This window comes from Takifugu rubripes, chromosome 17 (genome assembly GCF_901000725.2).
Source record: "Takifugu rubripes chromosome 17, fTakRub1.2, whole genome shotgun sequence".
NCBI classification, from domain to species: domain Eukaryota; kingdom Metazoa; phylum Chordata; class Actinopteri; order Tetraodontiformes; family Tetraodontidae; genus Takifugu; species Takifugu rubripes.
This window is the reverse complement of record NC_042301.1, coordinates 4,541,474-4,563,119: the sequence shown is the minus strand read 5'-3', so window position 1 is coordinate 4,563,119 and position 21,646 is coordinate 4,541,474. Positions and strand designations below refer to the sequence as shown.

The window sequence follows — 21,646 nt, the reverse complement described above, 5'->3', positions numbered from 1 at the left end:
AAAGTATACACAAGTGGCCCGCTGAAGGTCATTTTGTAGGAAACCGGTCGTCTCCGTACTTTGGACGTGCTTTTGGAAGGTATGTGAACATCCCTGAACGCACTACCCATAGTAAAGCAAATGGGCTGCACCAAATACATGTTTACACAGGCATTTTAGGAAGTTTAACATTGCTAGAGATGGTAGAAATGAATAGAAAAGAGGAGAAAAATGGATTTGACTGAAAACACAGCATAAATCCTATGTTGTGCTCTGCCTTTAGTCCTCTCATGTGTTTGTCTGTATGCATTCTCTTCTTCGCACCTTCATCCTCCAGTCTGTGGTGTCACCAGTAAAAGGGCAGGTCACACACAACAGCCGCATTGCACAAATGGTAGATTAATACCCAACGGAGGAGCAAGGAAAGAAAATATAAATGCTTCTATAGAACGAATGACAACCAGTGGAAATCAACAGTTAAAATGAATTATTATGAAGATATGTTGTGAAAACATATGTCTGGGAGTGTCTGATGTCAATATTAAACTAGCTGGGACAGCAGCAGAATAGGTGTCCTGGTGTTTATAGGAAACTACATGATCCTTCACAGTTATGTCTGGTATAGAGAGCGTCAAAGCGCCACCTGTTGGCAGAACATGCACATGGCAGACAGAACGAGTCACTATAAACTGGGCTGTACGAAACGTCAGGTCATAGACTATGGCTGAATTTCCATTTATTTATATAATTAGTTATTTTTTAATGTATCTGTACATAAGTATGTTGTTCACGTGAACATGTGAACTTTAGTTCGGAATTTTATTTAGAGGATATTTTTCTATAAAGGAGCAAAAACGCATACATGTAGTCATGTGACTTTTGATTTCTAAAGCCTGGGAAGTTTGATTTACATGTCATGACACTGTTCTTTTTTTGTATATTGTTGATCCATTTGAGTCTTCACATATACAATTAGCATGATTTTAGACTGTCACACCAGCAGTTTAAAGGTCTGCTGCTACAACTGGTGCTATACAGACATCAAATGTGGCTTGTGTAGTTTTGAGGCAGTAGCAACTTATCACACTGATGCAGCTGGGAGATAACTGGGATTTATTTAGAAGCTTTTACACCAAAATAATATTACAAAAATGCAAGATTTTCTGTAACTATATCTAGACTTATTTGCTCTGCCTAAATATGATAAAGGGAAGCCAATAGTGCTATCTTAGGATATTATAGTGTCTCAACCTACCAAAACATGTTGGAGGAACTCAGCAGAAAAGCAGAAACGAAGATATAAAATCACAGTTCACAACAGAGCAGCAGAATACAGGATATCAAACAAATGTCAAAATAACTCAAATCCCTTCTTTATTCTCGAACGACATCCAAATTGAGCTAATTCTTTGGATATTAAAGCTTTTTCAACAAACAACACATTTTTCTTTGCTTAAAACTGAATTTAAAACTGATCGGAAACAAAAAATGAACTCGGACTCAAATTCAAAATGCCGAACCCAAATGCCTAATTGTCATTTGAAAGTAAAAACAGATTGTGACATGTAGAAATTTTAATGCAAAAGATGTCAGATGTCAGGGCGGGGGAAGAGGGAAGGAACGCCTCTTAGAGTAGCTGCTAAGAAGAGGATTTTTAAACTTCAGATTAGAGCAAGCCAAGACATTAACATAGTATAAGGTTGCTGTTAATTGAGAGGTTTCCATTCGTGCCTGCTGGAGAGGCACTATTATATTGTCATGCTGAGACTGTGGAACGGAGGAGCCCCAAATGTGTGGCGAGTGCTTATCCATGGCGTTGAACGTAGTCAATGTTGGAATTCCGAGTTCATTAAAAGACTCTAGACCCACAAAAAATGTTTGAAGACGCTGAAACATGAGAGACTAAATTCTAGCTCGCTGTACATTTTGAATAAACATGTAGACTCAGATTGAGACTTTTTCAGTGTTCAATACGTGTGGAGGAAATCAAGAGTTTACAATGACGCTTTTAACTCCGCAGCATTTTCGCTGTATTGCCTCACTGCACAGGTGAAACCAGGCTTCCTTCTGTTTTCAACTGTTATATCTGACCTGTCACAGAGCCTCTTTGGAACAAAATAAAGCCAGGCAGAGAAAAAAAAGTGAAAATAAATAAATGATAAAAAAAAACACAAATAGGCCTCTTTCACTTTCAAAAGTAAAACCAGAAGAGCATGAGACTGTGGCTAACAAATGATAGCACCTCATGTTTTTTTTTTAACTTAATCCTCCGTGCTTTCCTTTCCTCCTCGGCTCACAGTCCCTCCATTACTCCCAGAAGATGTTGGTGATGTCAGAATCTAGGCTGAAGATCCAAATCACGAGTGGCGCAGACATCAGGACAAAGGACCAAGACACACCCCTCACCAACTGATGGAACTTCTTGACTATGGCACCCAGAAAGCCCGTGCTCGGCCCGCGTGGGGCCTCCTCTTCCTCTTCTGGGAGCTGTGGCGAATAAAACCAAGGCAGTTAGAGCTCGTCAAGCCGATAAACAGACCTCGTTGGTCATCAACACCAACGCCGCCCCCTCACCTGCATCTGGCTTCCTGGCTCAATGTAGGTGCGAGCGACGAATTTGAGAACCTCATCCATCATGATGACAGGAATGGACAGCTTCAGTACCACCACCCACTGGGGCCACGACAGGGGGCGTATCTGGAATATCACCTGAGGACAAAGGTCAACTAGGGTATAGCTTCAATTCATCTTCGATCAGCACGTACAACTTTTTCTCTGCTTTGCAGAGAGATTTTAGACAAATACGGTCTTTAAGTGAACCCAAGACAGGAAAAATAGACTGTACAACACACATTGGGCCATCATTGGACCAAAATAAGCACTCGGGACATGCATGCTTACCGGCAGTGGATCAACATAAAGAATGAGGAAGTGTAACGCCATGGACAGACAGATAGCTCCTACCAGCCATGGGTTGGACCAGGGGGGCATCTTCAAGAGGGACTGGTTTTCTGATAAACTGAACGGCCGTGGAAAGTGAATAATTGAAGTTTTCACCGTCAGATTACAATTAAAGTCTTTTTTTTACCTGTTCAAGGCATTGCACATCTCTATGGTAACTAGGACAGACAGAGCCATGGTCATTGGATAAGGAGACTCAAATACTGAACACTGGATACCAGCGAACTCAGTTTGGTCCTCACTGCACTGCAGATAGTGGGACTGTGGAAGACACAGTTCCAGGTAATTATATTCCTGAGAGTTTGTGTAGATTAATAACTGTCCACCAAGAAGTGTAGAGAAGTAATAAACAATACCAGCTGATAGAAGGAAAGTTTTGGTCCGTCTTGGGCTGCCATAAACCACCAGGCAGCAGCTCCTACGGTGGCTGCTCCCACATAACCTGCAAAAAATAGAAATATTTATGCTCCGAGAAGGGAACTCCTGCAGGTGTCAATTACTCAGGGCTCTTAAGGATCTGCTAGTATGGTCAACTTCTAACCCACTCATACACAAATTAATATAAAATACAGGTTTCTGAAACTGAAAACGCTGCTTGAAATGCTTCTAATTGCTTAATTATTTAATCATGGTGCATTTCTATGCTGGGCAATACTAACATCCAATAATGAGGTAGCGACAGAACAACCAGCTGGAGATTAGAGGCTCTGTGGCCGAGCGGGGAGGCCGCGACATGATGTCCAGATCGGGGGGATTGAAGCCAAGAGCCGTCGCAGGGAAACCATCAGTGACCAGGTTGACCCACAGCAGCTGGACTGGAATAAGAGCTTCTGGCATGCCCAGTGCAGCAGTCAGGAAAATACTAAGAAAGAAAGAAAGAAATGATGACTAACTGCTCTATTTACATGTTAAAGACATATTTTTACCCTATACGACGTGACTGTGTTACTAACCACACCACTTCTCCGATGTTGGATGAAATTAGGTATCTGATGAACTGTTTCATGTTATTATAAATGGCTCTGCCTTCTTCCACTGCAGCTACGATGGTGGAGAAATTGTCGTCAGCCAGGATCATCTCCGAGGCGGACTTGGCCACAGCTGTTCCGCTTCCCATGGCGATGCCGATCTCCGCCTTTTTTAAAGCAGGTGCGTCATTCACTCCGTCGCCCGTCTGGAGAGAAGACAAGCGTAGGGCGCAGTTACAGCGGGAGCCTGGACAGGCGAGAGCCAAGCGTGAGGCGGTGGCGTCACCATGGCGGTGATGTCGTTGAGGCTCTGCAGGTACTCCACTATACGGCTCTTATGTGCCGGCTCCACGCGGGCGAAGCACCGCGCGGTGGTGCAGGTCTGCCGCTGCAGGTGGGGGGGCAGCTCATCAAACTCTCGGCCTGTGAGGCAAATGACTGTACCCTCCTGTTCCTCCTCCTGCTCTGTGATGATGCCCACCCTGCGACAGATCGACAAGGCTGTCCCTTTGTTGTCACCTTGAACCAAAAACAAGATCACCTGCAGCCACTCAGTGTGTAAGACCCTGTTGTTATAGCACAACTGAGTGGACAAGCTTACCTGTGATCATGATGACTCTTATGCCAGCTTGTCGACACATTCGGACGGCACTGAGGACCTCTTTTCTAGGGGGGTCCAACATGCCCACGCAACCTACAAAGGTCAGGTCGGACTGGGAAACAGATGAGTTGGACTAGTTGAGTTTCTCAGTGTTGCAGTACAACTGGACAAACGTCATCAATCCTCACTTCATGTTGAACGAAGGCAGCTGTGTTCTCCAGGTTAAGGCAGCGCAGGTCAGGGGGGGCGTCTCTGGTTGCCATAGCCAGACAACGCAGCATGTCTCGTCCAGATCCCCAGTCTCTTAAAGTGGACAGGAGTTGTTCACGAACTGCTGGTGTCAACGGTACCCTGGCAGAGCCGCTGACACGGATGTAGTTGCAGCGCTCTAGAACACTTTCTGGGGCTCCCTGATTGGACACACAGGGGCACGCACATTCTGTTTATGTGACCAGTTCAGCAAGGGAAGGATGAAATGGTGAGCCAAAGACATCGTTAAACATGAAACCCTCTTTTTGATAGTTTTTGAATGTATTGGTTTTGGATTTATACAGTGAAAGGGGGAAGCAGCACTCTGCATAACAACCCCAGTAGGTTTGAGCTCTCAGATAACTTTGACCAAGGTATCAGACGTTAATTAGCCTGCTCGGGCGGCTTAATTATGGTTCATTGTTAGAAAAGGCCGTGAGATGCAAATTTCCCAGCTTCATAAATACCCCGATTGTCCCAACAATCAGCAGCCGCAGCTTCCTCTAAGTGGTTGAAAAGAACTCTGAGAATGAAAATGAATGATGCCCACAATGGAGGAGAAGGTTATAAGAAGATAGCAAAGTGTTGTCAGCTCCCCAGTTCCTTGTAATTAAGACATGTCAGTTAACAGGAACAGTGAAGGTCAAGATAAGCTACAAAAAACATTTGAAGCTGTGATACTAGCCAAGAACTCTGCTGGTCACACAATCATTTGCTTTTTCTTTGCTGTTATTTTATAAATGTAAAGGGGGTTAGTGGTTAAGAGGGGGGTCTTTATAACCACAGGACAGTCACAAGTTCCACAACTTGTAGTGTTTTATTCACCTTGATAAACAGCTTGGCTCCAGAAGCAGACTTGGGTTTATCTTGTGAACAGAAAACTGACATGGACTTCCTGTCTCTGGAAAACTCCAGCGTCAACTCCTTCCTCATCAACTGCTTAATCACCTGAAAACAAACAACAAACATAACATCTGCAGTCCAGGCCAGGAAGCTTTCTTAGTGGACATCTAATCCTAGAATGGTCAAAACCCTAATGTAATGCTAAAGGTACAATAAGGAAAATGCCAAATAACAGTTAGAATTTGAGGTAAAAGAACAATTTTCTTATTTTTATCTCTCTCTTACAGAATTGCAAGCTGTCGCTCTCTCTGCCTTGCTCAGTCCTCTCACATCTGTGTCGAACACGTTCATTTTCTCCACCAGGCAGCAGAGGGCAGTCTCTGTCGCCTCGCCAACCTTCTCATACACACTTTTAGCCTGAAAAGAACACATACACGCAGAGACACCCCGTTACATGACCCAGCCTACAGATCATATAAACAGCTCACAGTGCATTCATATACTCTCACTTAATGAACAGAACACAGACTGCCATTAAGTGATCTAATGAGACAGAGATTTAATAAAATCATGTAAGGATTTGTGCGTTTGCAAACCTCATTGTAGTCTAAGGAAGAGTCATTGCATAGCGCACAGATCGAGGCTAGTTCCACCAGGCCTTCATACTGACTGCACTTCACCCTGATGTCATCTTTATACCTGAAAAGATGTAAAAAAAATATGAAATAAAACAAGACACCTCATAATGGTAGTTACCACCAAATGGTGCTACAAACTAATTAGACATACATTAGACCGTATTTTTAATTATTAGTGTGTTTTGCAGAGGTTAAAGTCACTCACACTTCCCCGTTGGGGGCGTAAGTAGATCCAGTGACAGTGAACTCGTTCAATCTGCATTGGTCCCTCAACACGCTGTCGACCACAAACATCTGATAAGGAAACACAAGTGCACACATACAACAGGGTTATTAATGTCATGTTGACAAGAACACACATGTAAATTTTGCAAGATATTAATTAATATTAATGCTGGCGCGATATGCCACAATTTGGAAATCATTTGTTTGGTTGATTAAGCCGACAGATTCTAACGATCTTACCCTGCACACGGACATCTGATTGGTGGTCAGTGTTCCCGTCTTATCAGAGCAAATGACGGACGTGCAGCCCAGGGTCTCAACGGAAGGCAGGCTGCGGACGATGGCATTCTTCCTGGCCATCCTCCTGGTGCCCAGCGCCAGGCACGTAGTGATGACTGCTGGAAGGCCTAAAAGAAAACAGCACGCATCACAGAACTGCGGCAGATTTGTCAAGCTGCAGATCCATAAATGTAAATCTCCTGATCCAGCATGTCTCAAAGGTGCTCGAATAGACTGAGACCTGTTAACTGTGAAGGACATTTAGATACAAGTCATGTTTAAGACATCGGTTTGAGATGATTTATGCTTGGTGACATGCTTATCCTGCCATGAGAACATGAAAACACTGGAATATAACATGTAATATAAAGTCCCAGGCTGCCCAAAACCGTGCTTTGAGACTTCAATATGTTAAGAATCAAATCAAACAAAAGGTCAATAATATAAATGTAGAAGATCTTTTTTTAAATTTTGACCATTTCCTGCTTTTGTCATCTGATCATTGCTGCACTGAAAGCACTAAATGGAACCAGTATGAACACAAATGAGTGTAACAATTAATTTTTATGCAAAGACGGCTGCTCCAGGGGATGCCTAACCTTCAGGGATCGCAGCTACTGCCAATGCAACTGCTATTTTGAAGTAGTAAACAGCTCCTCTCAGCCAGCTACCTCCATGGACTGGGTCATTAAAATGCCCCACATTGATTGCCCAAACTGCCACACAGATCACACTGATGACCTGTAGGATAGCACAAAAGTGTTAGGCAACATTAATTACACCATGAAAAATTAAACCCCTAGATGTGCTGAAAATGAAATAAAATTGCTATTAATTAATCAGGGCTTTTTTTAATCCTCAAAATCGCCGTACCTTGGACAGCTGTTCCCCAAACTGGTCTAGCTTCTGTTGAAGCGGGGTCCGTTCAGCATCAGTGGACGCCATTTCATCTCTGATCTTCCCGATCTCTGTCTGCACCCCCGTTGCCACCACAACCCCGATGGCTCTCCCAGCAGCAATGTTGGTCCCCTGGGCAGTTGGAACAGGCAGGGAGTCAGCCGCTGCTCACATAAACAAACTGGCCAAGCTAAATAAAAGATCCCTGGTCACAGTCTGACCTCGGTTGTCAGAGTCCGCCCTGCCTGCTGCTTAGGAATTTCCCACTCTCCTCCCACTCACCATCCCATCAGACAGTGACACCTCCACTCGGTGCTCCCACCTGCTCCTCACCTCAGTTGATAAGCAGCCATTAATCACTCTTTACCAGACTGATTTCCTGGTTTCAATCTTTGGGCTCCTCTCAGTTGAAAGCCCACTTTGTGTTCGGATGAATCCCAATTTGGAACTCAAATGTTTGTACTCTGATTGGATGAATGTGGGCTCCTGTCTGTGCGTATGTATACAGTACAATGACAAGAACAGTTTCTATTTCTAACAGACTCACAGAGAAGAGCATGTTCTTTTTGTCTTGGTTGACAGCGCGGGGGTCCGGTACAGGGTCCGTGTGTTTAAGCACTGACACAGATTCCCCAGTTAGAATGGACTGGTCCACCCTCAGAGTGGTGGAGCGGATGGAGGTCAGTCTGATGTCAGCTGGGACCTTATCGCCAACTGTTGTTAAAAACAAGACAAAACGGTCCATCAGTAACACATTATCATACATCATCAGTGATTTTAGGCGTTGGCAACAATCATCATAATAGTAATGCATCCTCATCATTTCAGCTTATATTTGATACACTGATACACACTCTCATACTAAAGTCACAGAAGAAAAAGTGTAGTCTGAAGAGAACAGGAAGAGGATAAAAAGAAGCACTCAAAACAAGAACAAACAAATAAATTAGCTATTAAGGAGATGACTATATAAACAGTCTGAAACCCTTTTCCTCTGAGAGTAGCCTCAAATAGCACCGTGTATCTAAGGGAACCACAGTTTCCTTACTGGGTCAACATGCTCTTCAGTTACACTTTGCATCCAAATACACGTAGTTGACACACAGCTGACCTAAAGTTTTGTGTACAGCTGCAGTTAACTGTACCTGTACAGTCATTGTGCCAGAGTTGTGGCGCATATGCACATCTGGGTTTCTTGGTTGATATGGAGAACTCTGATATTAGTCGGACCGATGCTGTTACAGGCACCTCAGTTTTCCAGTTATAGTGTAATTAAGGCAATAATTTGGTCTGTTCGAGTGTCATGTAATCATAATGAGTATGATCCTGATCTTTGTTATGTTACACAACTGATAAAACTCATGGTTAGATCCTTTTTAATGATGGACTCACCAGCAACCTCAACAATGTCTCCAGGAACGATGTCTCGCGCTCTGACTCTTTGGACACTCTTCTTGTCCTGACGGTACACCTTTCCCATCTCTGGTTCATACTCCTTTAGAGCCTCAATGGCATTCTCTGCATTACGCTCCTGGAGGACACAGAGACAGAGTCTGTGGGACACTTTTCAACTTGGTCAATTCCAGCGTGGTTTTGTGTTGGTGAAAATTTTGTTGTCAAAGACGAAAGTGGAGACGAGGGTAAACAAATTACGCGTTAAAATGCATCCTCAACCACATAACATAAAGTGTATAATGACAATAAAAGCTCCTTCATCTCCTTAATCCACAGTAGTCCCAGTAGAACAGACATCCAAGTCTACAGTGGTCCCTCGAGACAAACAAGCACACATGACTCCTTAGTGAGATGAGTGTATTCAGTTTAAGCTCTTCAGCTGCACAGTGGAAGAAATAAACTTTCCCCCATTTTTTTCAACACTAGGAAAAAGCAATAAAATGGAAGATCGTTACTGACAACTGCTGGAGCAGCGATGGGGAAGATTACAGATGTTTATATTCAATTTTCTTTATTTCTGTTCAGTAAAGCTCACCTCGCACATTACAATTACACATCAGTGCAAACTGAGGGAGCTTGGGATTCGTGGCAGAATAATAGCAAGCAATAGATAGGACTGTGAAATATAATATGAACAGAATACGCTCTCACACACATATATACACACACACACACACCCTACCTGCCATACTCCTACAATGGCATTGGCGATGAGAATAAGGAGGATGACAATGGGTTCTACGAAGGCTGTGACTGTCCCCTCTCCTTCTTCAAACCAAGCCAGCATCTGCAACAAAGAGAAGCATATGGCTCCTTCACATGAACAGCTTGTCTGCACGTGCGCTACATTCGTTCACTCACTCACTCACTCACTCACTCACTCACTCACTCACTCACTCACTCACTCACTCACTCACAAATCCAACAGGCTTGCTGTGAAAAAGACTGAGCGGTTGTAGCTATTAAGCCATGTGAGTGTTTTATATGGAATCACTCTGAAATCACAGGTTATTACAGGCATTACGCCAGAAATTAGAATGAATCTATGAGAGCTTTACCAAAAATAACAATGGCATTTTACTTTCTCTACTAAAAAAGGTACAGGGAACTGTGATTTGGTAGGGCTTACATTTAGCTTATCATTTATTTCATGTCAGATCGGTTTGTTTTTCAAAGTGGATTGAGCTCGCCCTCCTTTTCCTGAGTTCCCATTTATCCTCAAAGCTTTCTGAAAAGGGCCCCCAGTGTTTTTGGAACATTGTAGCAGACAGTTATATGTGTTGTCCTCATAGATGTACTTGCTTACAAAGGATATGCAGGCAGCTAGCAGCAGGATTCGAACCAGTAAGTCCTCAAACTGTTCCAGGACCAGCTCCCAAAGTGACTTCCCTGTAAGAGAAAATATAATGTAAACATGATAGAGAGGTCAAAAAGTTGCAAGATAATCAGAGGAAATAAAAGAAAAAGACAGGCGACCCCAAAACAGCTCACCTTCTTCAGCTGGCAGTTCTGAAAGGAAAAAGAGAGGAAACGTGTCATCATCATCATCAAATCATGTATAAGGTAGCACGTACTTAGCTTCATTCGGTTGTAGTGTAAAGGCTGTACAATATCATTAATTGCATCAGTAGAAATGTGTCATATTTCTGTGGATTCAAATATATTTTGCACAAGGCAGTTTGCTCATTTATACCATTGGGCCCCCATCTCTCTCGGTTCTTCTTCAGCTGCTCACAGCTCAGACCCGTAGACTCATTTACAGCAAAGAAGGCCAAAACCTCCTCCACAGTCTTTGTATGAGCATTATCCATAACTATGGAGGATGGAGAAATGACACAACAACAACATCAACATCAGTATTCATTCAAAGTCAATATGCTGCTGCTAATATAATCTTTATTTGCAATGGAGTTTTATTAATAGATGGATGTTTGTAAAGTGACCATAGCAGCTGATATTTTAGCCCACCCTAAAGGTTCACTTAGCTAACCAACAACTAATGTAAAATAGTAAAATAAGCTAAACTAGCTAACGACACCGTTAGCTCGACAGCTATGATGTAAATCCTCCACAAATTAACAGGTTGCTTACCGGTCTGTTCTAGGACTGTCAGTCCTATAGTGGCGTCTCTTTCTTTGATCAAGAATAAAAACGTTTGCTATTCACATAAAGACGAAAAGAAGCGGCGTCACTATGTTTTTAAACTACAGATAACCTGACCACCGTTCCGATGATGAAGTATGACAGCCGCTCCTGAGTGAGGTTAGAAAAACCCTCTTCTCGTTTCTCCCTGATTTTGACCGAAATTTGGGCGAATATTTCTATAAAACCGACTTGACACTTTGGAAAAGGGACGCTTTTGGCATCACCATGGCTTCTGGATGGAGAATCACTAATATTTAATCTCCTCCAGATTAAAAATAATCAAAGAAAAGAAAGCATCATGGTGCTTCCTTGTTGACCTTTCAAAATAAAGCTATTACTTCGCTTATGGCGCAGTATTATGAAAAAAAAAACAAAAACAAAACAAAAAAAAACCCTCCCGACTGTGATTTTAAAAAATAGTTGTATTTCCCGAGGTTTGAGTAGGCCCTCATCTATAATAGTGGTTAGATTTTGCGCTGCATTTTGGAATAAAACAAAGGAAAGGTTATCGTACTTCCGGATTGTCGGGCCTATAGTTGTAGCTTTGACCGATCCATCTGTCAACAACGTCATCACGGAAAGCCGTCGCCAGTGGGTAAGTGGGCGGTGCAACCTAAACCACAGAACGTGATTGACGCGCAAATTCACGAATCACCATAGAGGATTTTTTCTCGCGCAGAACTCCTGTCCAATCAACGGTTAGTGCGCCTGCTGTCATCGCGCCAACAACCAATCAGAGTTGGGTTTATTAAAGAGAACGACGTCGACACAGTAATATCAGGTATTGACAAAAAAAGGGGAATTTGGCCTGTTTATTTAATTGGTTATACCGAATTATAGCATCCTGTGCTTATTTTACCGATGGATTAAATTTGTATATATATGTGTGTGTGTGTGTGTATTAATGGATATCAACCTTTATAAAGCATTGTTTTATTTACTGGTAAAAAAGTGAATACCGGTACAGACAATTCAACAGCAACTGACGGTGAAAAATTACATTCACAATTTGGTGAATTCTCGCAGTCTAAACTTGAGATATGAACATAGAGGTAGTCTCTTATATTCTTAAAACAGGCTGTATTTTTTATGAAAGCAGCAAAATTAAAGCTGAATGGCTGCATTTCTGCCATACTTTATTTCTAAATAAGCAATGTATAAACCTGATTCTAGCCACTACATTAGTTACGTATTTATTTTATATGTGGTTCTTCCCCATTTGTGTCTTCTTCTAAGTTGTTGCTTGCCCAATTGCTAACCTCTCCCTTATCAAAATACCAGAAGACATTCTCTTAATGAGAAATCAAATATGAATTACAATGAGGAATAAAAATAAACTGACAGAATAGACAATCATAAGCACAAAAACACATGCTGTTCTGTGTTATATTAGCGTGTATTATATTTAAGGTCCCTCATTTCCTTTTGTGGGACATGTTTGAGACAGAAACTCTTCATCCTCTCCAATGATCTGTCACAGAGGATATTCTCCCCATAAACTGAAAGAGACAGAATAAAATCACTTAGATTTCATATCTCGACCTTCTGCCATATACAGTTGTACCTGCAGAACTGAAAACACAATGAATGTTTTTACTAACGTGTTATGCTTCTGTGAATTTGCTCTTTATATTCAAAGAAAAAAAATTCTATTTGTTTTACCAAAGATTTCCATCACAGCTACAACAAATATAATGGAATTACAGTTGTATAAGTGAGGATAATTTTATTTTTAAAATAGATATATTACGTGCATAGGTGATAAAGCTTTTGACTGTTGGAGAGCTTTAGAGAGGTCTGGTTGTCGTATACACTCAGCAGGTAGGCCGTGTGTTACCTGTGGCTGTAGCTGGGGTCAGATTGGGTTTTCAAGAGCAGCTCTTTGATCTCATCAGGCGGGTTCAGGTTGTGAAGTTTAGCTCTCTCCCACCTCTGCAACCTGCTGATACCTAGGATTTAAAAGGGCCTTTAAAAACTATATTATTATTTGGAACTAAAGTAAAGTTTTAGTTCAGATTTAGAGTGAAATCTGAAATACTACTGTTTTGTTCATCATGGTTTTATGTAAAGGATGTAAGTGTATTACCCGTGCAGGGGCCAAATCTCCAGTCTAGATCAAACTGCTGAAGCTTCTGCAGCTCCTCCTCGTGCACCGCTTCAGCCTCTACATTACCAAAAGATGTCACAGTGCTACTACATAAATGTTTAAAGTGCTAAAAATAAAGATGGCATGTTTTATGTGGATTTAATTTATTCAACAGATAAATTAGTGTACTCATAAGAAAACCTGATTTTAATGTTCTCCACCACATTTAGCTTTCCTGTTTTGATGAGGTGCGAAGAGCGCCTCACCTTTCTTTAGCTGACGTGGTGGACTTGGTCTCTTTTCCCTTTTCCTCTCCCTCCTCGCTTTTTTCACCACCTTAAATGAATCGGTTATCAGCCCATGCTTCGTTGTCATGGTGACTGGCTAGAATGGCGAGATATATAGATTAATACATGCACATACAGAACACTCTATTATGGCTGTCAAATTACTCACAGGGCTACTGTGCAATAATTTAGATTAATCACAAATAATTTCTAAAAAGTCTATCCAATGGAGGGCCAGTATTGTAAAACAAACCTCTTAATGTGTTTACATCTCTTAAATCATTTTGAAACATTATTTTGACATGAACATGTCTGCGTCTTTTTTTGAATATGTATCTCGCTATTTAAACTGTATTAGATATAATGCAACTTAGGAAAAATGTTGTGCATGTCATTTAATAAATGGGCCATTAGAAAGTAAATATTTGGTCATTTTAAATCAAGTGCGCAGTTTAACGAATATGCTTTCAACTTTGCTGACCGCGCCCCAAAACACCGGAAAGACTAAACACCATCATCTAGTGGACTAAACAAGCAATTGTGTGATGATTATATGCTATTATCAAACATTCAAATTTACTTTTGCAATTCATGTATTAAAATGTGGATACTTGGCTCACATATAGATGCAATTTTACCGTACAAAATACTGCGATATTACAATATATGGATTTCCAACCGCTCCAAAACATTTCTATCAACATATGTCAGCCCCTTTTCTTTACCCTGAATTAAAGGAATAAATACATCCCTTTATAATAACAATAATCACTTGTGATGTGGAATCAAAATCAGTGAATCAGTTCATTTCTATTTCTCAAATTAATGACCCTAAAAAATATATTGCTTACGTCTTCGTGTCATTTTAAAACTTCGTGCTTCAGTGTTCGAATACCCAGACATACCTTTTTTTTTTGTAAAAATATGAGAATAAGCCTAAAAATTGACAATATGCAGAAACATTTACCAGCAGGACACAAAAACAAACGACTCGCAGCTGTTCTCTTCTTCTGCTTTTTTAAATTTCTTCTTCTAGTGTTTTTAAACACATTTAGTAGTGCAATACCGCCCCCAGCGGGCGTGGAATACAGACTGGACTGTAACGCCGTTTCTAAGAAGCTATTTTTAAGTCCCAAACTTTGATGATGCTGAATTATGAAGTTCTACATTTTTTACCAAAAGTTGTGGTGAATTTTGATGTTTCATCATAAAATGAACGTTGTTGAAGCAGGGTCCAAGGTCCCAAGTATATGTTACAAGATGTATCCAAGGTAGCTTTCTGTGTCAACTAGACTGTTTTTCTTCTCTTTTGAAGACGTTTCACCTTATATCCAGAAGGTTTCTTCAGTTCAGAACAGAACTGTAGAATGCTACAATGCTTTAATGCATCAATGTTTAGGCATTAATGGACATGTTTTTGTAACGGTTTCAAATCTGTCTCAGGTGTGTTGCAAAGTAGCTCTGCAGGCCCGTTTTCTCAGTCCAAATAAATATACATACACAGCGCTATTTAGTAACAATCATAGTGCCACCTGTTTGGGAACGGGTAGCAAACCTTGTGACATTTGTTTCTTGATTCATATGAAATCTTTGGCTCTAATCAGTTAATGTGATCCATGGTTCTGTTTACGTTTGTGTTCAATGTTCAATTCCCTATCAATTCATTTAATTTCTCTTAGATATATAAAAATAGGAACAGGATTTTCAGAATGATATAGTCAAATTTCGACTTTGCCTTCTCATAGTTATATTTCATAGTTTAATGGGTTTGAAGGTTCCTTCTCTGCCATAAATGCTTCTTCTATGTTTGTCTTTTTCACAATATTTGGATTTCCTGTAATCTCTATTACATCTGTTCTCTGATATCTATCTGTTAATTTAATAACTGCTAATATATATTACCTAAAAAATATAGATAAGTATGTACAGTATATATGGATATGGAGCCAAGGAGAGGGATGCTCAGTCCATGTAGAGAAGATTCTTGATGCACTTTTTATCTGGATTCCCAGTTTGCAGAGTGGTTTTGAGAGTAGATAAAAGTGGACTGGCGTCATTTCTCTGGTTAATGCTTCTGTGTGGCGTGGAGATATAATCTGGTGATGCGAGTGTCTTTTTCAGTCTGTCCTCTCTGCCTCTGTCTGTCTCCTCACCTGGGTGCAACTGTCTGCCCCCCTCCTCGTGTCTTTAAACCCATATTGGTGTTTCACTGTCTGGATCACTGTTTTGGTGGCCTGTTCCTGACTGAATACAGCCACAAACCTGTTAAACAAACATTTGATATGTGTGAGTTTTCTGTATTGGAGTCCTGCCTAAAAGGTTTTTCACAAGAGAGCTCCCTCTTTCTCTCTCTCTCTCCCTCTCTCTCCCTCTCCCTCGCTCTCACCCCCACCTCTCGGTCTCTCTCCTTAATATCAAATCAATACAATTCATTTTAACCTGATTAGGAGCCTCTTCCCATTTTCTTGGTATTTCCTGTGGCTGCCATATCTCTCCGTTCAGGCTGCTATATTTCATAATCTAATCTAAAATGTGTGTGTGTGTGTGTGTGTGTGTGTGAAGGGGATTACTGAATTCAGCCCTTTTTAAACTGATTCACAGGACCAAATATTTAAAGAAATAATCTTTATTCTAAAAGTTTGGTAGTTTAAATCAATTAAATGATGGCATCAGTTTTCAGAATGCTTGCATCGGTGTTTAGTGGATAAACTTTGACTTGAGCACCTCTGCCCTTAACAAATCTACACCGTTTGCTTCTTGAATGAAACCCCTCACACCTCCATCAGGCTGCTCGGCAGGTTTTTCCCTCTTAGACCAAACAACCTTCTTGCTGTTGACCTTGGCGTCCTCACACACATTTTTGGATGAGTCAGTTTGTACTTTCCCATAAAACCCTGCTGAATATCCAGAGCAGCGGTTGTCACATGTGTTTCTCACCTCACAGCAAAACAAATAAAATAAGAAAAATAATAAAATAGAATCAAAGTAGTCTAACAATGATCTCGGTGTGTGCAAGATGCTTCTTTCTTTTAATGACCATTTCCTGGCTGAGGAGTCTGGCAGTCTGACCCAGGGACGACATCCTGGCCTGGTCAGCTCTGATTTTGTCAACGATCATTCCTGTGTCTTATTTCTTTTCTTTCACCCTTTGTGTCCATTTATCCACATATTAAACAGAAGTTTGTATGAACACGGCCTACAGAGCGCCTGTGTGGCGTTATGCTGAAGAGACCGCTAAGATTGAATTAGTGTGAAATGTTATGTAGCAGGATATGGTCATTGTGGTCTATAGACCCATGCATCTATATCCAATAAGGATGCTTTACCAGCTGTGGTCAGCCATCCGAAAAATGGACATCATGTTACTTAAAATATGAAATATTTATTAGCGCTTTACTATCCCATGGCATGAAGTGGAAGAACTCAAAGATTTGTGCTGGTAAATAGACCATTTTAGAAGTCAGTAACTGGGTATTTTCACACCGGAACATTTAGAATCAAGGATGTGAGAAGGTGTGAATGCCTGCTGTGTCTTCAGCTCACAGATAAGCTGAAGAGAGTAAACACAGTAGATAACGCCTTGAATAAAAGTCACAGCAATGAAGCTCACATGGTCCTCATGGGGGCAGGAACTCTCCAGAAGAGCAGGAGGTGGGAAAGCACATATCTAACCATCCATCCATCCATCTTCTACCACATTTCCCTAAATGCATGTCCTCCCGCAGTCCAAGCTTTTAAGAAATGGCTTTTCTGACAAATCCTATACAGCCGAAGGTCATTCTATAGCTATAGCTATTAGTCCAGCTAAGCTAATGCCCATTAGGGATCAGCTAACTTTAGTCATCAGGTTATTTATGCTGCTAGTAGAATCAGATCAAGAATCTTTTTCCATATAAACTCTATGTAGAATTTGTGCACAATTAAGGAACATTTTCAGTTCACTTTACAGTTTAGTTGTTACTCAAACTTTTGTGTCCCGGTCACGCGGATCAACACAGCTCAAAAAGCTGCCAAAGCCTAACTGCTCTAAAAAGACAGTAAACACATTTCGTGGCCATTTCCTTCTTGTAATTGTAGAATGTCCAGGGCAGAAGGAGGAGGAGGTGGAGGAAAAGTGCAACTTGAGGAGTCATTATAGGGTGTCAGAGATCCACTGAGTGCAGGAGTAAGAGAGGCAGAAGAGGATGTTGAGCAGCTGGGATGCACAAAGGTTACGGGCGGAGAGCATCGTCTGAAGAGCACAGCACGTTCCTCTGTTTGCTCCTCCTCCGAGAACAGCTCCAAGCTGGTGGATACCTGCAGGCTGTTCTCTGGACCAGACAGACTGGAGTGATGAAGATCACACGCCAAGGCTGAAATCTGGCTTTTCCATCTATCTTCCACGTGTACGACACTTCATCTTACTCGCAAACAGAGAACGTACGGCGGTTTCGTTTGTAGTCCAGCACCAGGGCTGCGGAGATGTGGTCGTGCATAACCGACTTTTTCACCTATGAAACCACCAAGTCAGTGGTGGTGAAGAGCTGGACCATTGGCATCATCAACCGCATTGTACAACTGATCATCATCACCTACTTCATCGGGTGAGTGTTCCGAGCACTTCCTGTTATTCTCCACTAAAGACCAAAGCCTGCATCTCAACTAAACTATAGTGGAAAAGCTAGAAATGTTTATGTCATTGAGGTGGATTCATTGTATTAAGTGGTTTAAAAGGACATCTGTGTCTAAATAAAGCATATGATAAACCCAGATTTACTCCCAATGTGTGTGCTTCAGATGGGTGTTTATCTATGAGAAAGCCTATCAGATCAGAGACACCGCTATTGAATCTTCAGTGATGACAAAGGTCAAAGGTTTTGGAATCTACAACGACAAAGTCATGGACGTGGCCGACTATGTGACCCCCACGCAGGTATAGACGTCACCAGGCGGGGGAACAGGTGAGCCACAGGGCCGTCCGCTCATGCTGCTGTGCTCTCTGCTTGTTGGTTTCAGGGAGCTTCAGTCTTCTGCGTCATCACCAAAATGATCACGACAGAGAACCAAGTGCAGGGATACTGCCCAGAGGTGAGCTGGGAATGTTGCTCTGTGGTGAACGTGTTTAAACTGTGGCAACTGCAAAAATAACAAGGTTAAACGAGGGTGCACTAATGTTTAAAAGAAACCCTACAATCTTACAAATAAAGAACTGTATAAAGGCCATAAAACACTAAAATACATAAAAGCAGCAGGATTGGCGACCATAAGAACCTCGAGGGGGTAGAAATATTTATCAGAAATATATTTAGGCAGCAAGCCTTTTGAGGGATTTAAAAAGAAACAATAAAATCTTAAAATGAACCCTAACAGAAACAGGAAGCCATTGAACACAAACGTCAGGATCACCTGCCAACCATCTCTTAATGAAATCTTTGCAAGGATGTCTGATGCCGAATGATTTTACTCTCCAGGCTGAGAAGAAATACATTTGTAAGCAGGACAGCGAGTGTAAAAAACACCTCAACAAACCGGGAAGTTACGGTAGGATCCTCTCCTCATTATTACAAATGTTACTACTATTATTATTGTTATTAATGTGAGGGACCAGCCGGCGGAATACTGCTATATATTTCTGAGCACAAAACCCATGTTGTCGTTATTCTTTGGTTTTAGGGATTCTCACAGGGAACTGTGTTCCCTTCAACAGCACAGTCAACATGTGTGAAATAAAAGGCTGGTGTCCAGCTGAGATCGATACCATAAAGACGTAAGAACTTTACAGAAGCTCATCTTTCTGCCCCACCTCTCTGTCCGGTCGTAATGTGCCAGTGGTGCTCACTAACACCTCCTTCCTTCACATCCGTTTCTCCCCGACGCATCCTTTGACTCCCTCTCAGGATACCAATGATGGAAGTGGAGAATTTCACCATTTTCATTAAGAACAGCATCCGCTTCCCGATCTTCAACTACACCAAGTAAGTCTGAACGTTAATGAGACGGCGATGCTAGCGATGCGACAGGAAGTAACCTTCTCCCTGTGCTCGTCTAGAGGGAACTTCCCCTCTACCATCACTGACGATTACATCAAAAAGTGCAACTTTGACACGGTCAGCAACACCTACTGCCCCATCTTCAGGGTGGGAGATGTCGTCCGCTACGCAGAGCAGAACTTTTCTAAACTGGCAGACAAGGTATCTCTGCCTTTGCCTCTATGCAAGGACACAATGGGAGACACAAAAGATGTCCTTTTAAATGGTGTCCTCTCACAAATGTCCTAGGGTGGAGTGATTGGGATTAAGATCGGCTGGATTTGCGATTTGGATAAGTCAGATGACCAGTGCAACCCGTCTTACTCGTTCACCCGACTCGACGCCATGTCGCAGAGGACTGCTGTCTCACCTGGCTACAATTTCAGGTGATCCTGCACAACCACGTGACTCCACGCTGAACGTGTCAACAGGCGACCGTGTGGTTGATCCACTGAGTCTATGAAACACACACTATAACCCAATTTCCTATCTTGTCTATAGTCCAATCACTTTAATTAGATTTATTCCCTGCCCACATTTAAACTGTGATTTGTTATAACCAATTTAATTCACCCTCACAGATTTGCCAAATACTATAAAATGGAGAACGGGACGGATTACCGGACCCTGGTCAAAGCCTACGCCATACGGTTTGATGTTCTTGTCAATGGAAATGTGAGTTTTTGTGCGTATATTGTGCGTCAAAAACAAATCAGCAGCTACTCTCATGGGCATAAGAGCCCAAACACACATGTGGAAAAACATTTTTGGCCTTTAGAGGTTATTTAAATAGTTTTTTCTCTTTAATACGAGTACCCCACTGTTTTTAAGCCGTGGTCTGATTACAGAAATTGATGATCTTTACGAGGAAAAGTGCGTTGAAACCTGCTCTTCTGTTGCAGGCAGGAAAGTTCAACATGATCCCCACCCTCATCAACATGGTGGCGGCCTTCACCTCAGTGGGAGTGGTGAGTTTTCCTGCTGCGATCAGTGGAACCACAGCACACACTCCTTTACCACGTGCGCTGACCACAGTCATATATGTTACTCGTATGTATGTATGTAGGGGACAGTCCTGTGTGACATCATACTGCTGAACTTCCTGAAAGGGGGAGAGCAATACAAGGCCAAGAAATTTGAAGAGGTAAACCTCCCAGTTCTCTTATAATGGCACTGTATATACAAGCATATTATTTCCTTCACCTCTTTTGCACCACATGCTGTGAATAACATTAGTTTTAATGTCTCAGCGTGGCGATATAGTGGCCCATAAACGTGACTCTCTCTGGCTCTCTCTAGGTTTCGGACAACCCCCTGGACAGCCAAAGCAGGCTTTACCGCTCACAGCTTTCACTCAGACACAACGAGACCATCATGAAGTCCAGCGACTCGGGGGCTTTTTCTATCGAACATTACAGCTAATGGGGCAGGAAGCAACTCTTGACAGAAGCCAAACTTATTAACTTTACTCCTATTTTCCCTGCAGCATGGATGAAGAAAAAGGCCATTTTTAAGGCCAATGTATAAAGTCATTGTAATGGATGATAATGTGGTGATTAGAATGTATACAACAAATATGGGTGGGCCAAATTTAACCTTTGACCTCAGCATGGTAAGCATGCAAATGTTTATATAGCACCAGTCTTCTGTCACCTCCCTCTGGCAATAACTTCTATATTCTATATATTTATTAATTGTGTCACTTTTTTGCGGACAACTTAACATTTATTGGCTGGTGGACTAGCACAACACTCATTGCTTGTGTGTATTTGATGACATTTGCATTCATATTCCTGCTTGTCCTCGTTAATATCATAAACTGAATCTATTCCAAACGGATGTGAATAATGTTGATTGTGGTGACATGAACACACAAAAGTCCTGCATAAACACAATATTTTACATTAGTGTGGGCTGACATTTAAATGCGATTTTTTGATTTCACTTAGTGAGCTACAAATGGAAGGCTGGGAGCTTGAGAAAGAACTAAAGTATATATTAAAAACAGGGTATTCAAATAGTATA

At 41.7% G+C, this 21,646-nt stretch overlaps 3 protein-coding genes across 5 annotated transcripts; 1 reads left to right on the top strand and 2 right to left on the bottom strand.

Annotated features, from left to right (window-relative positions):
• Window positions 1-1,071: 1,071 nt before the first annotated feature.
• LOC101071061 (sarcoplasmic/endoplasmic reticulum calcium ATPase 2) lies at window positions 1,072-11,513 on the bottom strand. Its single transcript, XM_011612504.2, has 24 exons — window positions 11,187-11,513; window positions 10,789-10,908; window positions 10,587-10,604; window positions 10,402-10,484; window positions 9,778-9,882; window positions 9,033-9,171; window positions 8,188-8,354; window positions 7,617-7,772; window positions 7,343-7,484; window positions 6,705-6,871; window positions 6,445-6,533; window positions 6,198-6,300; window positions 5,887-6,018; window positions 5,584-5,706; window positions 4,698-4,919; window positions 4,510-4,621; window positions 4,195-4,427; window positions 3,894-4,114; window positions 3,600-3,802; window positions 3,297-3,382; window positions 3,068-3,201; window positions 2,881-2,998; window positions 2,554-2,688; window positions 1,072-2,466 (listed from the first exon to the last, which is right to left on the bottom strand). Exons 2-24 carry the CDS (start codon window positions 10,904-10,906, stop codon window positions 2,287-2,289), a joined length of 3,186 nt encoding a protein of 1,061 aa, XP_011610806.1. The 5' UTR covers window positions 10,907-10,908; window positions 11,187-11,513; the 3' UTR covers window positions 1,072-2,286.
• Window positions 11,514-12,157: 644 nt separating this feature from the next.
• Window positions 12,158-14,644, bottom strand: pold4 (DNA polymerase delta 4, accessory subunit). 3 transcript variants are annotated; one of them, XM_011612505.2, is made up of 5 exons: window positions 14,465-14,644; window positions 13,593-13,710; window positions 13,327-13,404; window positions 13,078-13,189; window positions 12,158-12,739 (listed from the first exon to the last, which is right to left on the bottom strand). In XM_011612505.2, exons 2-5 carry the CDS (start codon window positions 13,699-13,701, stop codon window positions 12,715-12,717), a joined length of 324 nt encoding a protein of 107 aa, XP_011610807.2. In that variant the 5' UTR covers window positions 13,702-13,710; window positions 14,465-14,644; the 3' UTR covers window positions 12,158-12,714. The 3 variants fall into 3 exon arrangements, with proteins under 3 accessions (XP_011610807.2, XP_029707218.1, XP_011610810.2); XM_029851358.1 differs by having other exon boundaries at window positions 13,593-13,712; window positions 14,520-14,644; XM_011612508.2 differs by having other exon boundaries at window positions 14,581-14,625.
• Window positions 14,645-17,748: 3,104 nt separating this feature from the next.
• On the top strand, window positions 17,749-21,441 carry p2rx3b (purinergic receptor P2X, ligand-gated ion channel, 3b). The gene is made up of 12 exons (XM_003972081.2): window positions 17,749-18,196; window positions 18,390-18,525; window positions 18,609-18,680; window positions 19,064-19,133; window positions 19,266-19,359; window positions 19,490-19,567; window positions 19,642-19,783; window positions 19,871-20,007; window positions 20,203-20,296; window positions 20,524-20,589; window positions 20,688-20,765; window positions 20,921-21,441. The coding sequence occupies exons 1-12, from the start codon at window positions 18,075-18,077 to the stop codon at window positions 21,041-21,043; spliced, it is 1,212 nt and encodes a 403-aa protein (XP_003972130.1). The 5' UTR covers window positions 17,749-18,074; the 3' UTR covers window positions 21,044-21,441.
• Window positions 21,442-21,646: the final 205 nt, after the last annotated feature.